Below are 22,898 nucleotides of genomic sequence, written 5' to 3'. Positions count from 1 at the left end.
AACTCATTACTATCACTTATTACTTTAGTATAAAGCATATCTACAATTGTATTTACAAACCGTATTTACAAACGTATTTCAACCTTTTGAAATCATTAAATACAGATTAAAAAAGAAGACAAGAATATGAATAACAGGCAGGCAAATTCCTAGATCTGGAAATAACGAAGAAAAAAATTGTTCAATTCTTTTTGGTGCTACTTCTTCAAAACCGTGATTATTATTTTATTACCACTTGAAATCTCATTTATCATCCATCTATCTCTTATTTGTTTATATAAATTTTGTTTACAAGACTAATCCGTTTCTAATTTAGATCATTAATGTGAGTAATAGTCAAAAAGGGAGAACGTATCCACAGACAATCTCATAAATAATGCTACTTATATCGAGTACTACCACAATTTACTTTATTCTAATTATCATTGTAAGGAATATCGGGATTTGTGTCAGAAACTGAAGGAATGCGTTTTTTTCGTACCAGTAGTAAAGAATGTGATGTTTCGCGTTCAACCCACAAAGATTGATTGAATTTTGGCTTCTTGGCAAGGGCACCGTCCTACTTAAGGAACGACGAGTCTTTGACACCCATACGCAAGCGATAAAGGCCAAGAAAACGTACGGGAGATGGTCGAGCTCTTAGTTCGCAGCCTTATCGAGCAAAATTAAAAATCAAAAACACTGTGAGTTTATTGATAATTGTTAAAATATATGATTCGCAGTTATAATTAGAATTAAAGGAATACAATAACATACCAGCAAACGAATGGGAAAGATACCTGACGGAACTGTTTAAAGGAAAGGAAAATAATAATCAACACAATAACGCACCTGAATTAAGACACGAAATATAAAACAGTTTTCAGGAAGTAGAGATAGCCATGAATTCACTTAAAAATAGAAAGTCACCAGGACAACAACTTTATGAGATGAACAACAAGGATTTAGATTCGGAAGATCCTGCGTAGATGCCGTATTTGTACTAAGACAAATCACAAAAAAGGCCACCGAGTACAATAAACCACAATATCTATGTTTTATAGACCTGACAAAGGCTTTCGATTGCATCCAAGTCAAAGACGTCTTACACCTACTGTATAAAAGAAACATACCAATAAATATTATACAAACCATCAAAAACATCTACATACTTCCATAATCAAAAACAGGCAAAGATAAATGGAAAACCAACACAGTGTATACCAGTACAAAGCGGAGTCAGACGGGGTGACCCATTAAGCCACTTCTATTTAATATAATAATGGACGAAATAATACAAGCAGTACGAAAAGGTCATGGTTACATAATGGGGAACAGAGAAATCCAAATATTATGTTATGCAGATGACACTACGATGTAAAATCGAAATTGATGGAAAAATAATAAAGCATGTAGCAAAGTTTAGATATCTGGGAATAGATATAGCTAGTTACGGAGATATTGAAGACGACAACAAAGCTTAAAAGCAAGTAAAGCGGCGAGATCTCTTAATGACACAATCTGGAAGAACAAACACCTAAGACAAGACACAAAAACAAGAATTTATAAAGCAGCAATTAGACCTATATTAACATGCACGGCGGAGACAAGACCTGACACATCTAAAACGAGACGACTACTAGAAACAATAGAGATGAAAATACTAAAACGAATATTAAGGAAAAGTCTGTTGGATAGGGAGAGAAGCAAAAACATAAAAAGAACATGCAATATAGAAGACATAAATGGATGGGTGACAAAACGGAAACAGGAGTGGAACGAACACATCAGTAGAATGGCAGAGGATAGGTTAGTACGAATCGCATGAGGTAAGTCACCAAATAGACAAAGAAGTATTGGCAGATCAAGAAAAAGATGATGCGATAATATAAACAATTTAGGAGGCTAATATTAAAGAAGAAGCGGCTTTGAAGGAGTAGGGGTTAAAATAATTATATTTCCCACACACATGTTTAAGGGTCTATTTAATTTATTGTCTAGATGCTACCAATTTTAACTTGAGAAAGTTTGAGTCAAAATATGAATAATAATAAAAAATAAAATATTTAAGTAACCACTAAATACTCCTCTATACACAATTAATGAGCGCCTATGAAAAATTCAACATTGTACACTCATTACTTAACAATGAAAATCCAATCGTGTTGTTTTATTCTCACCGCCATTTTTAACATCTTGCCATCCATATAGATCCATTTTTATACTCTTCGTCGAGCTGTAAAAATAAAAGTTTTTTTTTTTATTTTATACGGCCAATATCGACTTTCTAAAATCACCACTGAACCTGAGGCGATACAAAAAGTTCAGAAATATAAGTAATCCGAAAACAGATATGGAAAAGGCTTGTCAAATCCATCGGCAAATTTAAACTTCTAAAAGGTTCGTGACACTCACACCTTCTCAGAATAAAATCGCCACGTCAATCATTTGGTATACGGGGTTATTTAAGGAAGCTTTTTGCTTTTTCAAGCTTTGATGATTTTAACTTTTCTAAAACGTAGTTTGAAGAAATTGTTTAATTATAAAGACAGTAAATTAAGTGTTTTAAAAGCATATAATAATTAGTAATTTTAACGAAAAATTAGACACAAAATGATCTTGCAAATTAAAATCAGCGAATGGCATAGAAGCGTTCGAAATGTGAAAATACTACCTATCTTATGGTTCAATCATGTCACACGAGGAAGAGTGAGAGCTAGAATCGAATGGGAACTGTAACAAACTGTAAAACAAGAAAAATACTCCAATAAGTGGATGAATTCTAGATAGAGAGCAATATTCGTGGATGCGAGAGTTTTTACACTAAAATAATCATTTACGAATAAACAGCAAATGAATCTTAAATAATAGAAATCAAACACCTAATAAGCATATTCATTAGCGGTGTCAGAAACTTGGTAGTAATATAGTTCATATCTGTATTATTATGTTTACTGTGAACATTATGTTATTATTACATTATGTAGAATTATGTTTTTATGATTATTACGAATTATAATTTTATTTGTCTCCTTGACAACGTGTAACTTTTTATAACTTAGTTAACTTGTTGACTGACTGATTGACATCTCCGCCTTCACTACCAGTGCTGCAAACCTAAGCTATATCTTACAGTATCCCCATGCTATAATTTCTTAAGGAAGATATAACAACCGACAAATCAGTATACAGTGATGAGTGTCTAACCACCCGGCAAAATAGCGGAAAGGATAGAAGACAGATTAAGTTGTGAGATAGTACAAGATAAGGCTAGTTATTAGACGTGTCTATTTGACTTCAGTCATAATTATACGGATGACCTCGAAAATATTTTAGTCTGAAGTCTCTATTCGAAGACATTATAAATACAAGAAGTACATTATAAATATCCGTTTTATTCTATTTTCTTTGTATTTTCTCATTGTAAATTGATTTTATTTTTCACTTGTAATAAACCCTTTACCGTATTTCTACTTTCATATTATATAGCTCTCAACATTTTCGTCTTCCATCTTTATAATTCTTTCTCCCGTGAATTGCAGATTAATACAGTTTCATACTATTTTAGGTACAAATTCGCTCTGTATTTTAGATCCCGCAACTTTCGGTAAATTTTTCTTTGTCATTTCTTTCCCCGAAACATATTTCATTCGAAATCAAACTCGTACATAATTTACTATAAAATCTCCGGCGTGAACTCCAAAAGGGAATGTTGGATACAATTGTGAAGTAACGTAAACATTTCTTTTAAAATTTTGCCATTTTGTCGAGTGAGAAATGCATGTTTGCCGTGGTATGAATTTTTTATAGAAAAACACACGCATTTGGAAAAAAGCATATACAGAGCGCTTGGAAAGCGGTTTTGGGGGAATGTTTATTATACGCACCATCGAAGATATTAGACAATGAAACGGATGGTGTAAAAAGTGTAAAATATGCCTTGGATAAATATGTACCAAGGTATTTGTTAGAAAAATAGCTTTATTAGAAAAATGTTTTATTTATTTTTTACATAAAGTACCTCGCCAACTATGGCCATTGGTACAGCAATTACATAACAGCTACAGAATAGAAAGAACTGGGCAGGCATAAATAACACTGGCGAGCTTTTGCACGCCGCAAAAGACAGACGTCTGGCATTAAGATAATTCGCCAACATACTGTTGTAGGTGCACGGCCTTATAAGAAGAAGATAATGAAAACAGATAATAATTATATCGCTTTAACTAATGTCTATGAGGTTAAATCGTGTGATAGAGCTGAGTGGATTTTAATAACAGTAATAGCTAAGTTTTCGTAATCTGTGTAGGGTTGTGTTTTGTAGTCGGTGAGTATGTGTTTCAAAGGACAGGTAAACCATGAAATAGTGACAAGTTGGATGAGTTCCTGAGGACATCAAAACCGTGGGTAAATTTGGTGTGGGTAATTCGTAATCTTCTCAGTGGGTAATTCGTAGTCTTCTCATAGCCGAGGCTTCTCTTCTAGCGAGAAAGTTTAGGGAGGTATAACCAATAAACGGTTGGACTTCTTGAAGAGATGTTTTGCTGTTTTGCCAAGCATCCTCTACTAACTTTTTGAAAACGAGCCGCTGTTTCATTACCAGTAATTTCAGTATGAGAAGGTAGCTATATAGGAGAGACTGTTACATAGTGAACAGAGAGATTTTGGTAGATATCATGACTGTTTTGAACTAATGGGTGCTTCTTCTTCTTCACGTGCCATCTCCGCGACGGAGGTTGGCAATCATCATGGCTATTCTGATCTTAGATGCTGCTGCTCTGAATAGTTCAATTGATGTGCATCCGTACCATTCCCTCAAGTTACGCAACCATGAGATTCTTCTTCTTCCTACACTTCTCTTGCCCTGGATTTTCCCTTGTATAATCAATTGAAGTAGGTTGTATCTCTCATTACGCATAACATGCCCCAGGTATTGCAGCTTTCGTGTCTTGATGGTTTCCAATACTTCCATTCTTTTGTTGAGGGTGCTTACAAGTTCATATTTAGTGGTGACTGCACCACCAACATCAGTAGCAGTTTTATAAGCGTAGGCAAAGAGAATTAAATCATATGATGCTTGGATAATTTCTAAAACTGCGTTCTTTATAATAAAGTAACACTTTTGATAAAAAGAAGAAAAACCTTCGTATCATGAGGGTCTGATTCTTTGGATTGGGATTTAGTAGGAGTCTGAGGCCTGAAAATGCTTCTATTGATATAATTTTGTCGTAGAGGGCTTCTTTTACAGAAGAGAGTTTATGAGATCTACTGAATCATCATCATATATTGATCTAAAAGCAAGGATACCAACGACTGAATTAATTTGTGAAGGTTAGTGATGGGAGTTGGCATGCAAGTAGTGATTGGTGTGGGTGTGTTTTCGGTAAACCAAGTAATGGAAACCTTTGGTTTTGCTTTATAAGTTCTAGGTATGGTATGGTCAAACAATTTCTATTTTTATCTGGATAGAGCACTGGTAAGCATCAATGCCGTGGGGGCAACGTATTGTCAACATATCGTAGTCAATATATGGGCATATGTATTGATATTGATAGTGCTTGGGTCTCGAAGTCTTTGATGAAGATATTGGCAATTACTGGAGAGAGTAGGGAGCCCATTGGGGCACCATTTCTTTATCGGTGGAATTGATTTTAGAAGATGAATTAACTGCTAGACATTTGATGTTTAGTGAGAGATAAGCAGTGTTTCTGGATATTGTTTTCAGAATATTTGGCGTTACATCTATAGGAATGCTGTTATATCTGCGTGCTCTTTGGATTAGAAACTGTATACTAAACAATCCTTATTTGGCGCTTAAATCTTTTCGAAACCCGGAATGTGTGTATGTTATAGTCCAATCAAGATTCTTATAAATTAATGAATAGACTGTATTTAGTAAAACTTTCAGAGCATGGCTCATTGACTATTATTTATGAGTAGACTTCGGCAAATATGCAAATAAAAATGTAGAAAATATGCGCATAAATATGCATGTGTTTACCCGAAAATATGCAAATATTTTACAAAATATGCATACAAATAAATAAAAAAATCGTAAAATAGTAACAATTTTATTTAAAAAAAAAGTGTACATAACTAAATATTTCCTACTATTCATTAAGATTTACATTTATTTTAAGTAACTACATCATTTTTAAGTATGAATAAACTTATTTAGAATTATGGTAACAATAAATGACTAAGTGGTGTTCAAAATTTTCTAACAAAAACTTGTGGCTTCTGTCTGAGTACATATATTTATATATGGAAACACTTCGTTCAACATCAACTGATGTAACGGGAGCATTTTTCAAACTAACCAAAACATTTGGTTCTAAATTAATTGTTTCCGAAATATTTCCAGCTAGAACACTGACTACTTCAGAAAGAATATGGTAACCTTTATTTTTTTCCATAGTAGCTTCAAATTTGTTTAAAATATCTTTTCCAATATTACCTCTAACGTTCCGACAACATGACGCAAATTATTTTATTAATGCTGTACTTTCGAACAATGACAGTTTTGGTGATTCTAACTGAGTAATTGTTTTTTGAACAAAACTAAAATTTGATTTTATAAATGAAAGTTCTTGTTGAAGCAAGTTACTCTGAAAAGTTTGTTTAGAATCCAAAAGAGATTGGGAACTTTCATCTATTAACGTATCAATTATGTTCTTTATTTTAACAAAATGATCTGCATAAAAATTAGCTGCTTCTAACCATGTTCCCCATCGCGTTAAAATAGGTTGTGGTGGAAGAGGAATGTTAGGTAGCATTTCTATATAAAGTTGAATTCTTATAGGAGATTTAAGAAATACTTTTTTGACACTGGATATCATGGTATTTACAAGAGGAAACTTTTTTCGTATTTCCTCTGCAACTCTGTTTAATCCATGCGCTACACAAGTAACATGTATTAAATCTGGGAAAAATATTTTTAAATTTTGTCCTGCTTTCACCATATAAGGAGCAGCATCCGATAAAATAAGCAGTAATTTATTAGAAGGAATAGTTGTCGGAAGAAAAAAAGTTGCTAATGTTTCTTGTATAAAACGCGAAATTGTTAAAGCATTTGTTTTCTCAAGTTGCTGGCATGAAATAAGATGAGATTTTGGTAAGGTATCTTCTTTAAGAACACCAATCAATAAATGAGCAATATACTTTCCTGAGGAATCAGTGGTTTCGTCTACAGATATGTAAAAATAATTATCTGCAATTTCTTCCTTAATATTAATTAACACCGACGAGTATAGCCCGTTCACATTATTTCTTCTTAGAGACCGATCACTTGGAACATTAAGTTTGCAATATTTTTTTAGAAACGAACTAAAATTTACATTTGCTAATTTTGAAAGCGGTATGTTTGCAGACACTAATGCGCGACACAAGTCTTCATTAAAAGTTTCTTGCTCATCTAATTTTTTTGAAGTAGATTGAAAACATTTAGCCATTGAAGTTTAATGTTTTCCTCCTATTTTTCCTTTTTTTGCAATGTGTGAAGCAGTTCTCACATGTTGGTCTATCTGAAATTTCTTCTCACATGCTATCTATAAATAAAAATAAAAACCTTTATTTTAACCCAACCTTTAAAATATAAAAATATACAAGGTGTTTTAGGTTAATCAAATAACTGGTTTGGAAAAAAAAACACTCGCTAAGTGTTTTAAATGCAGTATTAATCCACAAATTAGTTTTTGTTACTAACCATTAGTACATCATATAACTTATTTTAAAATTCAACAAAAGTTTTTTTTTTGTTAATTCAATTACAATAAAAATAATTGTGTTTTAGAATAGCTGACTTTATAAAAAAAAGTAAAGGTGAAAAATTTTTCTAAATACACACCATTGTATTGTACCATGGACAATTTTTTCTCACTAAAGGAAGCTATTCTTCATTTAAAAACAACCTACGAGTACTAAATTTTAAGTAAATACGTTTATTGGTTTTAAAGTTATTGTTGTTATTAACTAAAAGAATTTAATTTTTTTTAATTTTAACACCCTGTATCTCGAAAAGTAAATAAGTTTGACCCCTCATTAACTATATCGTTTTGTTCAATTTTTCGAGAAGTATCTACAGTCAAACGTTGTAAGTGTCATTTGGAAACACCCTGTATGTATGAAATATTAGATATTTAATAGAAAATATTAGATACTTACAATTTTGCCACAGACTGAACAGTAGATTTTTCCCATATCCATAGACAGCTCTTTATAAGGTTTAATCCAAGTTGAAGCACTGGTTGTTTTAGGCATTATAAAATCACAATCTTCCTTTTTGTTACGCACAACGAGTGTTTACGCTTTGAATATCAAAACAAAAATGATTTACAAATCTGAGCATCAAATTAGAAATGTTTAGGTACCTAATTCAATAAACTGGGAGATTTTGGAAAATCCCTAAATTAGGAACAAAACTATTAGCCGTTTACCTGCTGTTAAGATACAATAAATTGTAGATAGATTTGGGGATTAGATCATGAAATGCAAATGAGCGAACCATTAGCGATTATCCAATAACTGAATGCCTCAGTGACCGAGACTTTCTAAGAATGTTGAGGGCTACTTAAATTGATCTTCTTTGAAATTGTAAATGTTTTGTACCTGTAGAGATTACGTACTTAGATCATTTCTTGATTAAAATGACTACAAAATTTTATACAAGAATTGAAATAAATTGGTATGTTTAAAAATTTTCAAACACAGTATAAAAATCTGAACTTTTATGCACTTTATGCAAACTTTTATACAAATATGCCAAAATATGAAATATTTGCATAAAATATGCACAATATGCAAAATATGCAATATGCATATTTGCCGAAGTCTATTTATGAGTATCTTGTAATTCAAATTTTATTGTATTATCTATTTTGAAAGTTTGCTTATCCGATGCAAGTTTGCGTTATTTTCCCACCTTCACTATGCAAAGAATATATATTGTTATATAAAAAGAAAAGAAAAGAAAATTATATATTTAGTCATAATCGAAAGATTTTTTTTTTCAGAAAACCACCGCACTCAGTCCCAATTTGAGCGACACCGAGTAACAAAATTAGTTTTATTCGAATTTGTTAATAATTTTATGTCTCTGTTTTATATTGCATTTATTACTAAAGATATGGAAAATCTCAAGAGCCAGTTACAAACAATGCTGATCATAACACAAACTGTAAATCACTTCCAAGAGACAATTCAACCATTAGCGATCAAATATTACATGATGAAAGTAAGTACTTTTTGCTGTTACAACATTAAAACAAATATCATTTTGACAATGTACTTTTACTAAATTAATATTTGTAGTGTATGATTGATAATATATTATATTACAGGCCAGGGAAGTAAAGCACCAAATTGAAGAGAAAAGTTGTATTATTAAATTAAATTATTTAGCGATAAAAAGTTTATGTTAAATATTTTAAAATAGGTTTACAAATTATTTTAATTTTAAGCATAAAATTTTAAAAAAACTCAGAATCATCAACATGCAGGAAGTTATTTTTTACATAAAACAGGTCGTCTGTTACATAATACGAGAGTTATTATTACGATTTCTATTTAATTTTTAATATAATAATTTTCGAATATACGAATTGCAATTCCTATTATACGTACTCGCCTAGAAACTTTCAAATTAATACGATATATTATATTTTGATGAAACGCTCTCTTCTAGTTATTAATAAACTCAATCATGATTTCAATTATCATATAAATAATTCCTCCCAAATGGATGTTAACGCATTATGCAATTCCCTACGAGGGTATAAAAGCTATAAACGGAATAAAGGGAAAATAAACAAGCTTGGAAATTGCAATATTCGATTTCACCGCCGTCAAAAAATGTCGATGTTTTAATCAAACCGAAATAAATATTTGAGAAAATCATTCGCAGATAATAAAATATCGATATGGAAGATACGTATTTTATAATTCAGTTATAAGCACAACGTCATAAATATACTATATTTCGTGGTTGTTGTATGTTTTTTTTTTGTTTTATTTAATATTTTCGCAACACAAGTAATATTCGCTCCTTCAAATAAAATCGGTAACAACCATAAAGGAACATCTGTGGTATACACTTAAAGTGTCACCATAGGAAGTTTTGGGTCTTCACAGGAAACTCCATATCAGCTTCCTAGGTGTTCTACAGAGGGCTTCGGTTAGTCAATCCGAAGTTGCCTCTGCGTTTCCAAAATAAAACTCGGTTTTGAAGTTGAAAAAGGTCCTAGCAAAAGAGTCTCAGGACAAGGAGGCACCCAGGCGTAAGACACCCTACGTGGGGACCGTAGTAAAGCTAGACTTGACTAACTCCTCCTCCTCCTCCAGTCCTAATCCCTTTTAGGATGTGGTGACACCATCAGGCCTTTACAGTTTTTTTACGATTTCTCTCCATCCTCGACTCCTTGACTAACTATGGCTTGGAAAAGGCACCCTTTTTATACACTTTATTTCGTATCGATATGTGCATTTCCAAGTTCATCGGACAATCATAAATTTCGTATGAGATAGAAAGGCGGGACGATGCGCATTGGAGTGCGTACTAGTCCTCAGACTATGGCACTCGATAATAGAAGCAGATATACAATACATGTCAAATGACCTCATTGCAATATATAAAGCTTAAATCAGATAAAGTAATTATCAGGCAAAAAGTAAAATGCAAAGATTTAGGTATCTAACAATCAGTTTTTGGTGATGTGTCTAAAATACCGAGCAAGTGTAATTAGATAAGTCACAATAACAGGGTATCGAAACGATATGATCATCACCATCATCATTCTGGATTTAAACCCTGCGTGGGTCGTAGCCTCCTCGAGAATTTCTCTTCACTCGTCCCTGTCCATCGCCTTCCTCCGCCAAGCACGCATTCCCATATTTCCCATGTCTTCAACAATGTTATCAAGGAACCTTGTTCTGGGTCTTCTTCTCTGACCAATGGATATATCAAGGAGCATTTTTCTAGCTCGGTCATTTTTTCCATCTACATTACACTCCCTATCCACCTCAGACGTCCTATCTTAATATTTTTTACGATATCTAGTTTCTCGTATATTCTATACACTTCGAAGTTTTATCGTCTTCTCCACACTTAATTGTCATTCACCGCTCCATACATTTGCTTTAGTACTTTTTTCTCGAAACATCCTAACATGTTTTTATTACTTTTTTTAGAGTCCAGGTCTCTGAACTATATGTTAGAATAAGACGTATTATTGTTTTGTAGAGTTTTATTTTTATATTTCAAGATATAATTGAGTATTTAGGGATGAGATTGAAACCAACATAGCACCTGTTGGCCTTGAAAATTCTGCTGTTTATCTCTGCGGTAGTATTATTTTCAGTGTTAAAGAACGCTCCCAGGTATATAAATTCGTTCACTGGTTTGATAATGTCATTTTCTATAACAAGTTTTCTACCACAGTTTCTAACTTTCTATAATTTTGTCTAACTACCCTTTCCAATTTGTTCCACAAATTCTCTATCAAGGTAAAGTATGGACTTCTAGGAGGCCAAAGTAGTACCTAAATACCAACATCTGTAAAGTATTTGTAAATCTGTAAATTTTAACCTGCAAAAGGCATATAAGGTAACACATGTTCTTTCAGACAATCTCGATTGTACCTATCAGCATTAAGGCTATCTACCCATCTTCTTCATAGGGTGCCTGTCCGTTTCAAACGTTGGCCATCATTCTGGCTATGATTACTTTGTTGGTTGCTATACGGAATAGCTGTGTTAAGGTCTTTCTATACCATGCTCTTAGGTTAACAAGCCAGGATATTCTTCATTTTATGGGGCCCTTTTTCTTCAATTTCACCTTGCAAAATTCATTGGAGTAGCTATCTGATTGGATTTCTCATTATATGTCCCAAGTACGGCAGCTTAAGGCCCTTCACGATGTTGACCTAAACCGCGGTTGTGTTCATCCTCCGTAGTACTTATTCATTGGTGACTTTGTCTTTTCATGGTATCCTCAGGATCCTTCTGTATAACTATAGCTGAAAAACATGAAGTTTTGATAGAGTTTCCGCCTTTAATGTCTACGTTTCTACTCCGTACACAACCACTGAGTACATGTAACATTTAAGGAGCCTTATTTTTGTTTCTAGGGTGAGATCATGGCTCCTGAATACAGAGCTCATAGTCAAGAATGCACTTTTTGCTTTTCTCTCGTGGGTATTGTCCCACAACTCATTGATTATAGTTCCCAAGTAGTTGTACTGTGAGACACGTTCAATTCTCATTTGCTTCATACAGATTTGCTCTAGTTATGTTTTCCTTGCTGATGATCATTAGCTTGGTTTTGCTGGTATTGATATCCAGTCCATATGTTCTACTTAAATTTTTGCAGCCCTTGACCTTTTACTGCAGGTTATTGAACTTGACTCCATTTATTGAGATTCCAATACAGGTTAGCTGTTAGTTTTAGGTTTCTTCCATCAATCCCTGTCCTCTTCAGCCCTTCCATCATTTGTTCATGCCTGACTCTATCGAAAGCGTTCTTGTAGTCAATTAGGCATACAAAAACATCACAGCTGATATATCTGCCCATAACGTAATATCTGTTTCTGCTGACATAGAAATGCCGGTCCATATAATGAAACCTCCACTACCAAACTGTTCTCTAGGAGTTAAGTTTTGGGCAAAGTATTCTTCAGACCTTCTCCATACTTTTTGGCGGCCATCAGGTAAATATCTTACAAAACTAGATTAGTTTGTAATCAGAATGTTTCTACAATCTTCCACATTCCAATCTGCAGGAGCGCAACAGAATTCCAAGCAATGTCTTCGTTGAGCTGAGGACGTGTAGCAGGTACCTAAGATGATAAATGTATTCGCTTAATCTTCGACGTACAGTATCAGGTGAAACTATGATACCATGAATATCTACCAGTCTCCTAGTCAAATCTGTAGCAGGAACTGTCCGCTTTCAAAGCACTTTAAGTCTAAGAAATTGATCTTCCACGACGTTTGTTGACCTTGGTCTTCCCTGTACAGATTTTCTTAACAAAGAACCGGTTTTTATAATTCTTTTTAAAGCATCATCATCATCATATTTTACTTCACGGTGAGCCAAGTATATCTCCGATATAACGAATGGAACGCCCAATATTAAGAGCAACGGCTTGCGTTACTTGATCTGGCCTATTATAAATCATTCTTTGTTATTAAAAACACTTTTTTTCCCAAAAAAGCCAATATACACCAAAAAGAAATACAAATTTAAAATAACAAACGGTTTAAAGTAACTCAGATTTTAATAAATATATTAAATTAGTACACAGGGCAATTAAACAGAACTAGAAGAAGAAAACTATGGAATTTCACGTGTCCGGATACTTTTGCGGGTCAGTAATTCAGCTGGGAGATTATCTATTATCTTCTTTTAAAATCATCGTCCTTATTGTAGCCATGTCGTTACTAGTTTTCTGTTGTTGCTTACTATTTATTAGTTTTTTCACGCTTCTGCAGTTTTCCCTTTTTTTATTTCGTATAGCTGTTCCTTCATCCCATCTCCATTCCATACCATTTACTGTTAACTTTTTATATCCTATTCTTGCTATTTTTCCTTTTCGTATTTCTTCTTTCGTCACTTTGCTGATTTGTTTCTGTATGTCTTTTTCTTTTATTGTTAGGTCATTGTTTATGTAAATGCGGTCTTTGTGGTCTTTTAACTTGTTCTTGTTTTTCATTATCACTGTTATTTTCTATCATTGTTGCTCTTTCGATAACGCAGAAATTCTATCCAATCTTTGTGGCCAAAAATTTTACTTTTACTTCTGGCTATGCCATTTTCCATTCCTTCTATTATGTTTCTATTGTCCGTTTTTAATCCTGATATTATCAGGTTTTTCTTCTTACTGCATTTCTCTATGTGTTCGATTCTTTCCTGTTCGAAATCTTTACTTCTCGTTTCAAGTTCTGATCCTCTTGCCTTATTTTTATTAATTTCTCATTATTTTCGGCTTGCTCCTTCGTTACTTCATTTCATTCATCATTTCTTCATTGCTTCCCCATAAGTTCTTTCATCATTCTGATTATAACTCCATTTGTACCTTTGTCTTCATCTTCTTCATTTTTCTGTAGTTTTCTCTTCGTTTTTTACTTCTTTGAAAGCTGTAATCTTGTTCTCCTCTCTTCCATGTATTCTCCGCATGGGTTTCTACCTCGCTTGTAGTTTTATTTTTTACGTTTCTTTATTACATATTGTTATTATCAAAATTAAAAGTCGTGTGGATTTTGTATATCAAAGACTGTCTTAGGAAAATCGTTACTTCCTTGGTATATAAGTGACGTCTGTGGTTTGTTTTGACAATGTTTCAGCAAAACCTTAGTTGTCATACTTAAGTCAGATTTTTTCTTCTTGTCGATGTTCTAAGAGTATTTACCAACAAAAAATCTTGTTTTTATAATTATCCTAAAAATTGGTTTTTGACATATTTTGTATTCTTTATCGAAACTGTAGTCCATTTTATTTTTAAGGTACACAATCTAAAATTTAACTTCTTTCCAAAAAAACTGGATCCGAAAAGTCCAAAATTATTATTGGAAAAAAATTTTAGCAAAGTAACAGAAGATAACAAACTCTCTAACATAATAATGCCTGAACTACCACCGAACGATCCCAGAATAAAACTAGCAGATGAAGAAGCTGAGATGGAGCCCTACGAAGGAACGTACGACGATTATTTAGAACTGTTTACTCAGTTTGGTTATGTATTTCTATTTTCTTCTGTATATCCCTTAGCAGCGTTGTGGGCATATCTGAACAATCTCATAGAAATAAGAGCGGATGCGTTCAAATTCTGTAAAGTATTTCAGCGGCCGGTGTGCAGAAGGGTTAAGGATATCGGTGCCTGGCAAGTAAGTACTATTTTATTTTAATTTATATAAACTCCTGAACAAAATTTACGCACCACTCATATTTTTCTCAATAATCTTTATTTATTGATAATTTACTGTACGACAAGTTACCTATGGACCTTGTTTGACAGTGACAGTTTTTATGTAAGCTAATAATAGTCTTGTTTCAACAATAATTTGTATTAAACTTCGTTTTAGACTAAAAGTGAGTTAAACTTTTCATAAAAAGTGCCGATTTAAGCAAAGTGCTTGTAAGAAACAAGCTTTTTATTGTGAGTTTTTCATCACATGCATGTTTGGAAGTACATTTGTATAAAAATCAAATAAAAAAATGAACCGCCAAAGAAATTTGTCAATGGAGGAGGCAGTGCGAGCATCGACTCTCCCAGAGTAAGGACATTCAATGCGATACGTTGCAGGTTTGTTAGGAAGACATCATTCCAGCATCAGTCGCAAGGTGAGGCGATATAATGAAACAGGGTTGTACCATCGAAGACCAGGGCAAGGGCGAAAATGTTGCACTAATCAAATTGATGATCGTTTTTTGAGACAACGTGCTCTCAGAGATAGGAGAGTCACCAGCAATTTGCTAAAAGATGAACTAGCAGATATTCGAAATGTCGCGAGATATCGTCTCGAACAGTTAGAAGACGTTAACATGAAGCAGAATTGAGCAACAGGAAACTGGCCAAGAAACCCTTGCTTACCAGAGAACACATGGTTCAGAGATTGAATTTTGCAAGATTGCATCAAAATTGGACCATCGGTGATTGGAAACGAGTTCTTTTCTCCGATGAGACTAGAGTAAGCCTAAAAGCTCCAGATGGTCGTGAGCGTGTCTGGCGAAGGCGAGGAGAAAGGTTTGCCAGCTGCAATATCTCTCCTAAAGTACATTTTGGTGGTGGCTCTAAAATGTTTTGGGAGGATTTTGTTTTGAAGCTCGTACGGAGTTGGTCCCCATACGTACGAGGTCTATGAATTCCCATTATTACTTGAACAACATTATTGTCGAAATTGTAATGCCTTTTGCTCCGTTTCTTGGACCTAATTTTTTATTCATGCAAGATAACGCTCGTCCTCATGTGGCTCGACAGTTATTGGCTACCTAAATGATGTTGATATTCCATTATTAGAGTGGCCATCCAACAGTCCGGACATGAATCCTATAGAGCATCTATGGGACTATCTCAAAAAAAACGATTCGAAGTCGTAGACCCCCTATTGCCAATCACAACCAACTCATTGAGGCCGTTATTGAAGAATGGGAGAATATTCCGCAAGCTTTTGTTGAACATTTGATATCAAGCATTCCTCGACACATAAATGCAGTCATAAGAAGTAGAGGAGGGTCTACACGGTATTCGTGTCGACCCAAATGCATTTTATTATCTTACTTTACTGATTTTTTTTTGCAATTTGAATATTTTAAATGGTTGATAGTATTAGTACACAAGGAACTCAGTGTTAGTGGGATAATTTCAATTTTAAACAATGCATCAAGTGGTTACCGGGCACTAAACCTTCGGTTACTAGAGTAGGATTTGTTTATTGGTAAGGATTGAAAACATTATCATAATTAATGCATTGTAAAACTTGAGAGAAATGATGAGATAAGACGAGATCTGACTATCTATTCGATCAATGAGAAAGAGGGACCGGAGTTTGATGCCTCAATAAACATGCAACAAATCAATAAACTCTACAATAATGAAAAAAAAGAAGAGGAACAGATTATTAGATTAAAGATCGCACTAACATTCATTTCTTATTAGGATTTTTTATAGAAACGATGTTTTTACTATATCCTTTTCTATACAGGCTATTACTATTTTTTCTGAGTCATTTGAATAAAATATTGTTTCAGCTGTAATAGTTTTACATCTATACTTGTTTAACCGTTATTATTAATTCTATTTGACTGTTTTTTTATTTTATCGTTACAGAGATCGTTTGAGATCCTGAGCGCCCTCTCAATACTTACCAATTGCGGACTTTTATATCTTAGCCAGCCCCTTAGACAGTCGATTCCCACCTTTAGCGATGTTCAATGGTTATTACTGTTTGTCGTGTTGGAACATTTGATGTTGGGAATACGATTCCTTCTTCATATAGCCATATCGGATAAACCTGAGTGGGTTAGAGTAGCTTTGGCCAAAGAGAACTATGAGTCGAAACAAGCATTAAAATATGAGGTTAGTAATAATAGTGATTAATATTAAATTAATTATATATTTTATTTAATTGTTTATCATTTTGTATTTTATTTATTAATTTAGGCAATAAACCCAAAATATCGTGAGGAGTAGTATTAGTTTGTCTACATTTATTATTATTACAACATTTACTATATTTACGATACATTTATCATTTACTAGAATTATATTGAGTGATTTCTTATTATTATTCCGTTTTTCTGATTGTTTGTTCTCCATCCTGCCCTATTTTCTGCCGAATATCGGATCACGATCTATTCTTTCCTTTGTTTTCCTTACTCTTGTCCAACTTCTCCATCCTTATTTTTGTTACTGTATACTGGCTTATAAAGCGCTTAAATCATTAAGACGTTACATAAACACATAAATAGACACGTAAAGTGTTATATTTTTTACCGATCGCCAAATTCGCAGACAATTTTTTAGAATCATCAAAATTTAGTTTGAACAGAATGAAGAGAGAGGCAGGTGTGAATTTTTTACAGTAAGAGAAATGATTGAGAGAATAATTGAAAATAAATCAGGTTGGAGTAACATACACAGCTATATCCGTGCAGTGATCAAGAAAAAGGAACAGGAAGAAAGACAGCTGGACCAACAACGGTAAGAGTAAGAGTGAAAGATGCTAGAAGTTGAAGCTAGAGAAGTGGGTCACACTGTATGAATTAGATAGGCGTGAGTCAGACTGTGGGAAGGAGGAAATGCCCGTCTCGGAATGATGCCGTACTAGGAGCGATAAGGGACTTCTACGCGCTACCTAGAACGAGACAAGGAGCCTCCTTGCTGATAAATGGAGTGTAGATGTGTATGAATGGAGAATGAATTCCGCATCCGGATCGCTGGATGACAGAGGAGGGTCTGGTTTAGCAGGTAGGCGTTCGGCGTAGACTGGGCGACGAGAGGGCATTTTAAAGTTTAAAGAGAGGGCATTTACCTCGGGAACTATTGCCGGGAGTACGAAGAACGAATTGTGCACTAAGGTCAGTCCGTCGCCGCCGTTAGGCCGTCCTGAACTGAGATGTCTTTTGAAGATTCCAGACTCCCCTCTATAAAGACGGAAAAAAAAACAGAAACTTTCTTCGGAGAAAAGTTTATTTGATTTATTTGGGCAGATTCTAACATTGAACACAATATAAAATGTAGAGATAATTTTCCTCACCTATATTCCTCGCTAAATTCATCTTCATTCATTTATTAGGTTCTGTATGCATAAGTGTTGTTATTTTGACCGGCTGAAACTACTCCCTAGACAGTGTAGTTAACGTATGTCTGCAAACTAACCCATATATCTAGAATTATATGCGACTCTAGCAAGAGAAAGTGTAGGTTTTGCTTAACAAGCTGGCGGCCAATGTGGGCACTTCATCCGAGTATATCCAAGGTTGGGAGATAAAAGTCCTCCAATTTTAATACTTCGTTTCTGACGGATTTCGGGTGGTATATATTATTTTGGTATTTATTTTGGTAGACTATGCTTCTTTTTCATTTCAGTGCACACTTTCTGTACAAATGCAATATTTTTATATGCAGCATGTTCAGATTGAGTATCTGTTTGGATTTTGTGTATTGAAATTGTACAGGATATATCTTTAGTAAGAGGTTTCGTGGCAACTATAACTCTTTATGACTCTTAGTGTGCAAGTAAAACGTGTGTTTTAAAACGTACTTGAAAAATGATGACAGCTTGACTATTACTGTGGAAAAAGTTTCGAAAATGTGCGGTGTGAGTGTTTGCAAAACTTATCACATCTGCGAAGAAGCTCAGCAAGGCGAACTGAAACCGGTACAAAAAGAAAGAAAAACAGTTTCTAGTTTAATTCACGTGAGAATACTTACGATTAAGGAGTGAAATCTCGAATAAGGAAAATTGTCCATGATTTTTTTTTGGAAAATACCACCAACCGTCGCGTCGACAGCATAATGGTCAGTGTGATGAAGGTGAGGACCTACCAGCTTTTTCAAAAACCACATTTCTACTAAATGACATGGGTTTTGAATATGGTAAAGTAGGTCAAGATTCGATAATGATGGAAAAAAAAGATATCCTGGAGACACAAGTATCTCAGACAAATAAAACTATTGAGGAAGAAGGATAATGTAAACTTTGTTTATACCGATGAGTCTTGGACAATTGTCGGTGCTTCAGTCAAAAAGGAATGGAGGGCACAACGATTAAGAATCCACGAGATGCCTTCATAAAAGGCTCTCTACTGGACTGAAAGCTCCAACTCAAAGAGGTCGTCGGTTTGTTCTTCCTCATGCTGCAAGCGAAACTGGTTTTGTGGGATGGGTCGAATTAACTTTCTTGGCCAAGAAGGGAACCGCGAAACTACGACGAAAGAGACGGGGATCTATATGAAGAATGGTTTCATCATCATCATCATTCAATCTTCGGTTATCCACTGCTGGACATAGATCTCCCTCATAATTTTCCATCTATTTCGATCTTGTGCCTCTTGCATCCAATTCCTATGACAACGTTTTAGATCGTCAGTCCAACGTGTTGGTGGACGACCTCTGCTTCGGTAGGCATCATCTCTTGGTCTCCATTCCAGTATCCGTTTTGTCCATCTATTATCTGTCATTCGAGCCACGTGACCTGCCCAGTTCAGTGTTGCTACTCTCTCTACTGCATCGCCACTCCTGTTCTTTGTCGTAGCTGGCGATTTGGGATCTTGCAGAAGAATGGTTTAAGAAGACGTTAATTCCAAACTTGCCAAAAGACAAAGAAAACGTCGTGAAAAACGGTAGAACGGTTGATAGGCAAAGAAGCTTACCAACGCGTATCTAAAGAGCAGTGTCATAATTATGTGAACCACGTCAAGAACGTGGAAGAAAAAATGTTTGCGGTGGACAATTTGCAAGAAGATATTAAACCGGTGATAATTAATATAGAAGATGATGAGGACGATTTCGATATGGATTGCTATTAGTGTTAATTAACGAGAAATATCTCAAATGTAATGCTCATTTGTTTTTTTAGTACTGTACGTACAGTATATTTCAGTTATGATCTTTTTGTGTATTTTATGTATATATATTAATCGTGTCGTAAATTAATTTGTTTTTTTTTGTTTATTCTTAACGAGTAAAGATTTTTGAAACGCTCCTGACGGTCCTGATTTCTCAGTCTATCGCCAAACTACCACACACCTACCACTGTACCGACGTGAGCGGCATCGCTGCGCGCCGTAAGACCAACACTGTATTCTAACTGTGACTTCTACTATAACAATATGTTGAATATGTATAGTTGAAATTAATTTATTATTTGCTCATTTATGTTTTTTTAGAATTTCTTGAAATTCCTTTTCTCGATTATCAGATAGTAACTAGGTTTAGTGCACAGTGTATGCTTCAGCAATCATACTGTCTATGCTCACCTCAAACCACTACAGCTGGATAGCATAACCATAACACGATTTTTGTCTTGTAAGTTTTCTTAAAATATCGCTAAAGTAAAGGTGATAAGAATCCTCCTTAACCCTTTTCTATTTTTATAGTGACCGGATGTTCTAGGTAGGTAATTATGTTTCTAGTACTGAGCATGAATTAAATACATTTGATGATGGTATAGTTTTTTTCTGGCTGGACGGAGTTTACTGAATTCAATAAGTTGTTATCAAATGCCCACTCTATATCCATGAACACACCTAATGCCACTTATTTTGACAAAATCGCCTTTTTGAGATCTTTATCAAGACAATACAAGCAACTATACTGGGTTTGCCTGATTGATACACAAATTTTTATTGGTGAAGAGGTATACTTGTACCAAGTATTCACTTCTTTTGAATGAATTTTGTCCGTAAGGCTTGGTTGGTGAATAAATTTAGTTGAGTTTTGAGTGTCTATCTTATATGGCATTGCTCCATTCATCGGTAGGGTTGATTTCTCTATCCCCCGTGAACTTTAATTCAAGGCAGATAGACAAAGTTTCTGACTGGAGCTTAGATTCCACCTACAAACCTAAATTTCCGAAGTGGAAATTAAAACGTCAATAAATGTATTTTAACCTTTAATTGTGGCTTATTCCCATTTAAATAGTAATTAATTTAAAATGCCACAATAAAATAGCTTCAGAACAATACAAACCTCATAATCTATAACACTTTACAGGGTACATTTCAGTCCACTGCACTATCTACCACTGATCCTATATTCCAGACCCACTAGTTTCCGAATACCTCTCGTGTAACTTTGTTTTGCATACATTTAGCTTGTACTGTAGAAACGCGTAATCCAGTCCTTGTGTATGTGTTTGCTGTCTGTTTCCTTTGACTTTGGATTTAATCCATAAAATATGGTAACCATAAAAATATTTTGAAAAAACTAGAACAATTAAACTTATTTTTAAGGTATGACGTCTAAGAAATCAGGATAACTTTTAAGAACTGAAAATGTCAAAGCTAATCCGAGCTTTTGCTATCGAAAAAGCAAAAGATAAAATATGTATCAGTCTGCAATGAAAAATGGTTTAGTTGTACTCTATTTTTAAATTTTCTGTCCAACTTCTCCCTACATCCGGAGTTTTATATACATACATAATCCCGTACAAAACCAATAATCTGATTATTTCTAGCTCGTCGTTTTTGAGCACGTTTCATCACGCTTTATTGAATTAAGGGAGGTAGACGTCATGGGAATACGATGATGAAAAAATAATACATGTGAATACTTCTGAAAAATAAAGTAAAATGATGAATTGCTTCTATACAGGGGGGTACAGGATGATAATGAATTGGATTCCGTTAAAAAATAGAGATTACCGTCTAAGCATAATTTACGAAAGTGGTATAAGCTTTGTTATTTTTGAAGTTATACTTCTATACGCGCGCTCCACGTTGGAAATTTGTACGGGAGTGAATCGGTGAAATCATTACATATGTAAGATAATGAGTAAGAGAGAAACAGAAGATATATTTTCTCTCTCTTCCTCTCTCGAGAATAAAAATCTTCCTTTTGTATATATGTTTATTATTATATATATTCTATATATAATATTATATATATATATATATATATATATATATATATATATATATATATATATATATATATATATAGGATCTATAGGATCGGGGACAGTCTGCACAAGGAATTTCATAAACTCCGTGCTGTTCGTTTGGAATATTGTCTTTGATTGATCGAACAAGAGATGAAAGTTTTTGTTGGGGGGTAAATATTGTTTTTATTCTTCTTGGTTTAAGAATTTTGTCGATTTTGTCAGTGACACCTTTGATGTAATGAAGAAACGCTTTCGTATGATAAGGGTCTGAGTCTTTGGATTGAGATTGAGTGGGAGATTGATGTCTGTGGATGCTCCTATTGATGTGATTTTCGCGGTAGCCATTTTGGACGAGGGCTTGTTTTAAACAAGAAAGCTCAGCGGATCTACTTGCATCATCGGAAAGGCGTATTGATCTGGATACAAGAGTATTAATGACTGAATTAATTTGTGAAGGTGCGTGGTGAGAGTTGGCATGCAAGTAACGATTGGTATGTGTGGGTTTTCGATAGACAGAGTAATGAAAACCTTGGGATTGGTCCCCGATCCTATATAGGCCAAACAAATCGTAGAATTCAAAATAGGATTTATGAACATTCCATTTCTGTTCGCAATTCCGATTCAATTTCAGCTCTCGGTCAACACCATCTTCATACAGGTCACAAAATTGATTTCGAAAACTCCAGAACCATAGCCCCCATCCGCTTTTATAAACCAAGAATTATCCGAGAAGCCATAGAAATAGAAAAAAGACCAAATTCCCTTAATAAAAGAGATGACGCCATACGGTTACCTTCTACATGGAGACCTCTCATAAACAA

General features: G+C 34.2%; 1 protein-coding gene across 3 annotated transcripts in view; it reads left to right on the top strand.

Annotated features, from left to right (window-relative positions):
- Axs (Abnormal X segregation) overlaps positions 1-22,898 on the top strand; it is a 120,357-nt gene that overhangs the window by 80,190 nt on the left and 17,269 nt on the right. For all 3 annotated transcript variants that reach the window (XM_072521002.1, XM_072521003.1, XM_072521004.1), the window contains 3 exons: positions 8,991-9,211; positions 14,476-14,856; positions 16,800-17,048. In XM_072521002.1, the coding sequence (XP_072377103.1) occupies positions 8,991-9,211; positions 14,476-14,856; positions 16,800-17,048 (851 nt within the window). The remainder of the gene's footprint in view (positions 1-8,990; positions 9,212-14,475; positions 14,857-16,799; positions 17,049-22,898) is intronic.

This window comes from Diabrotica undecimpunctata, chromosome 1 (assembly GCF_040954645.1).
Source record: "Diabrotica undecimpunctata isolate CICGRU chromosome 1, icDiaUnde3, whole genome shotgun sequence".
NCBI lineage: Eukaryota > Metazoa > Arthropoda > Insecta > Coleoptera > Chrysomelidae > Diabrotica > Diabrotica undecimpunctata.
This window is presented reverse-complemented; position numbering and strand designations above follow the sequence as displayed.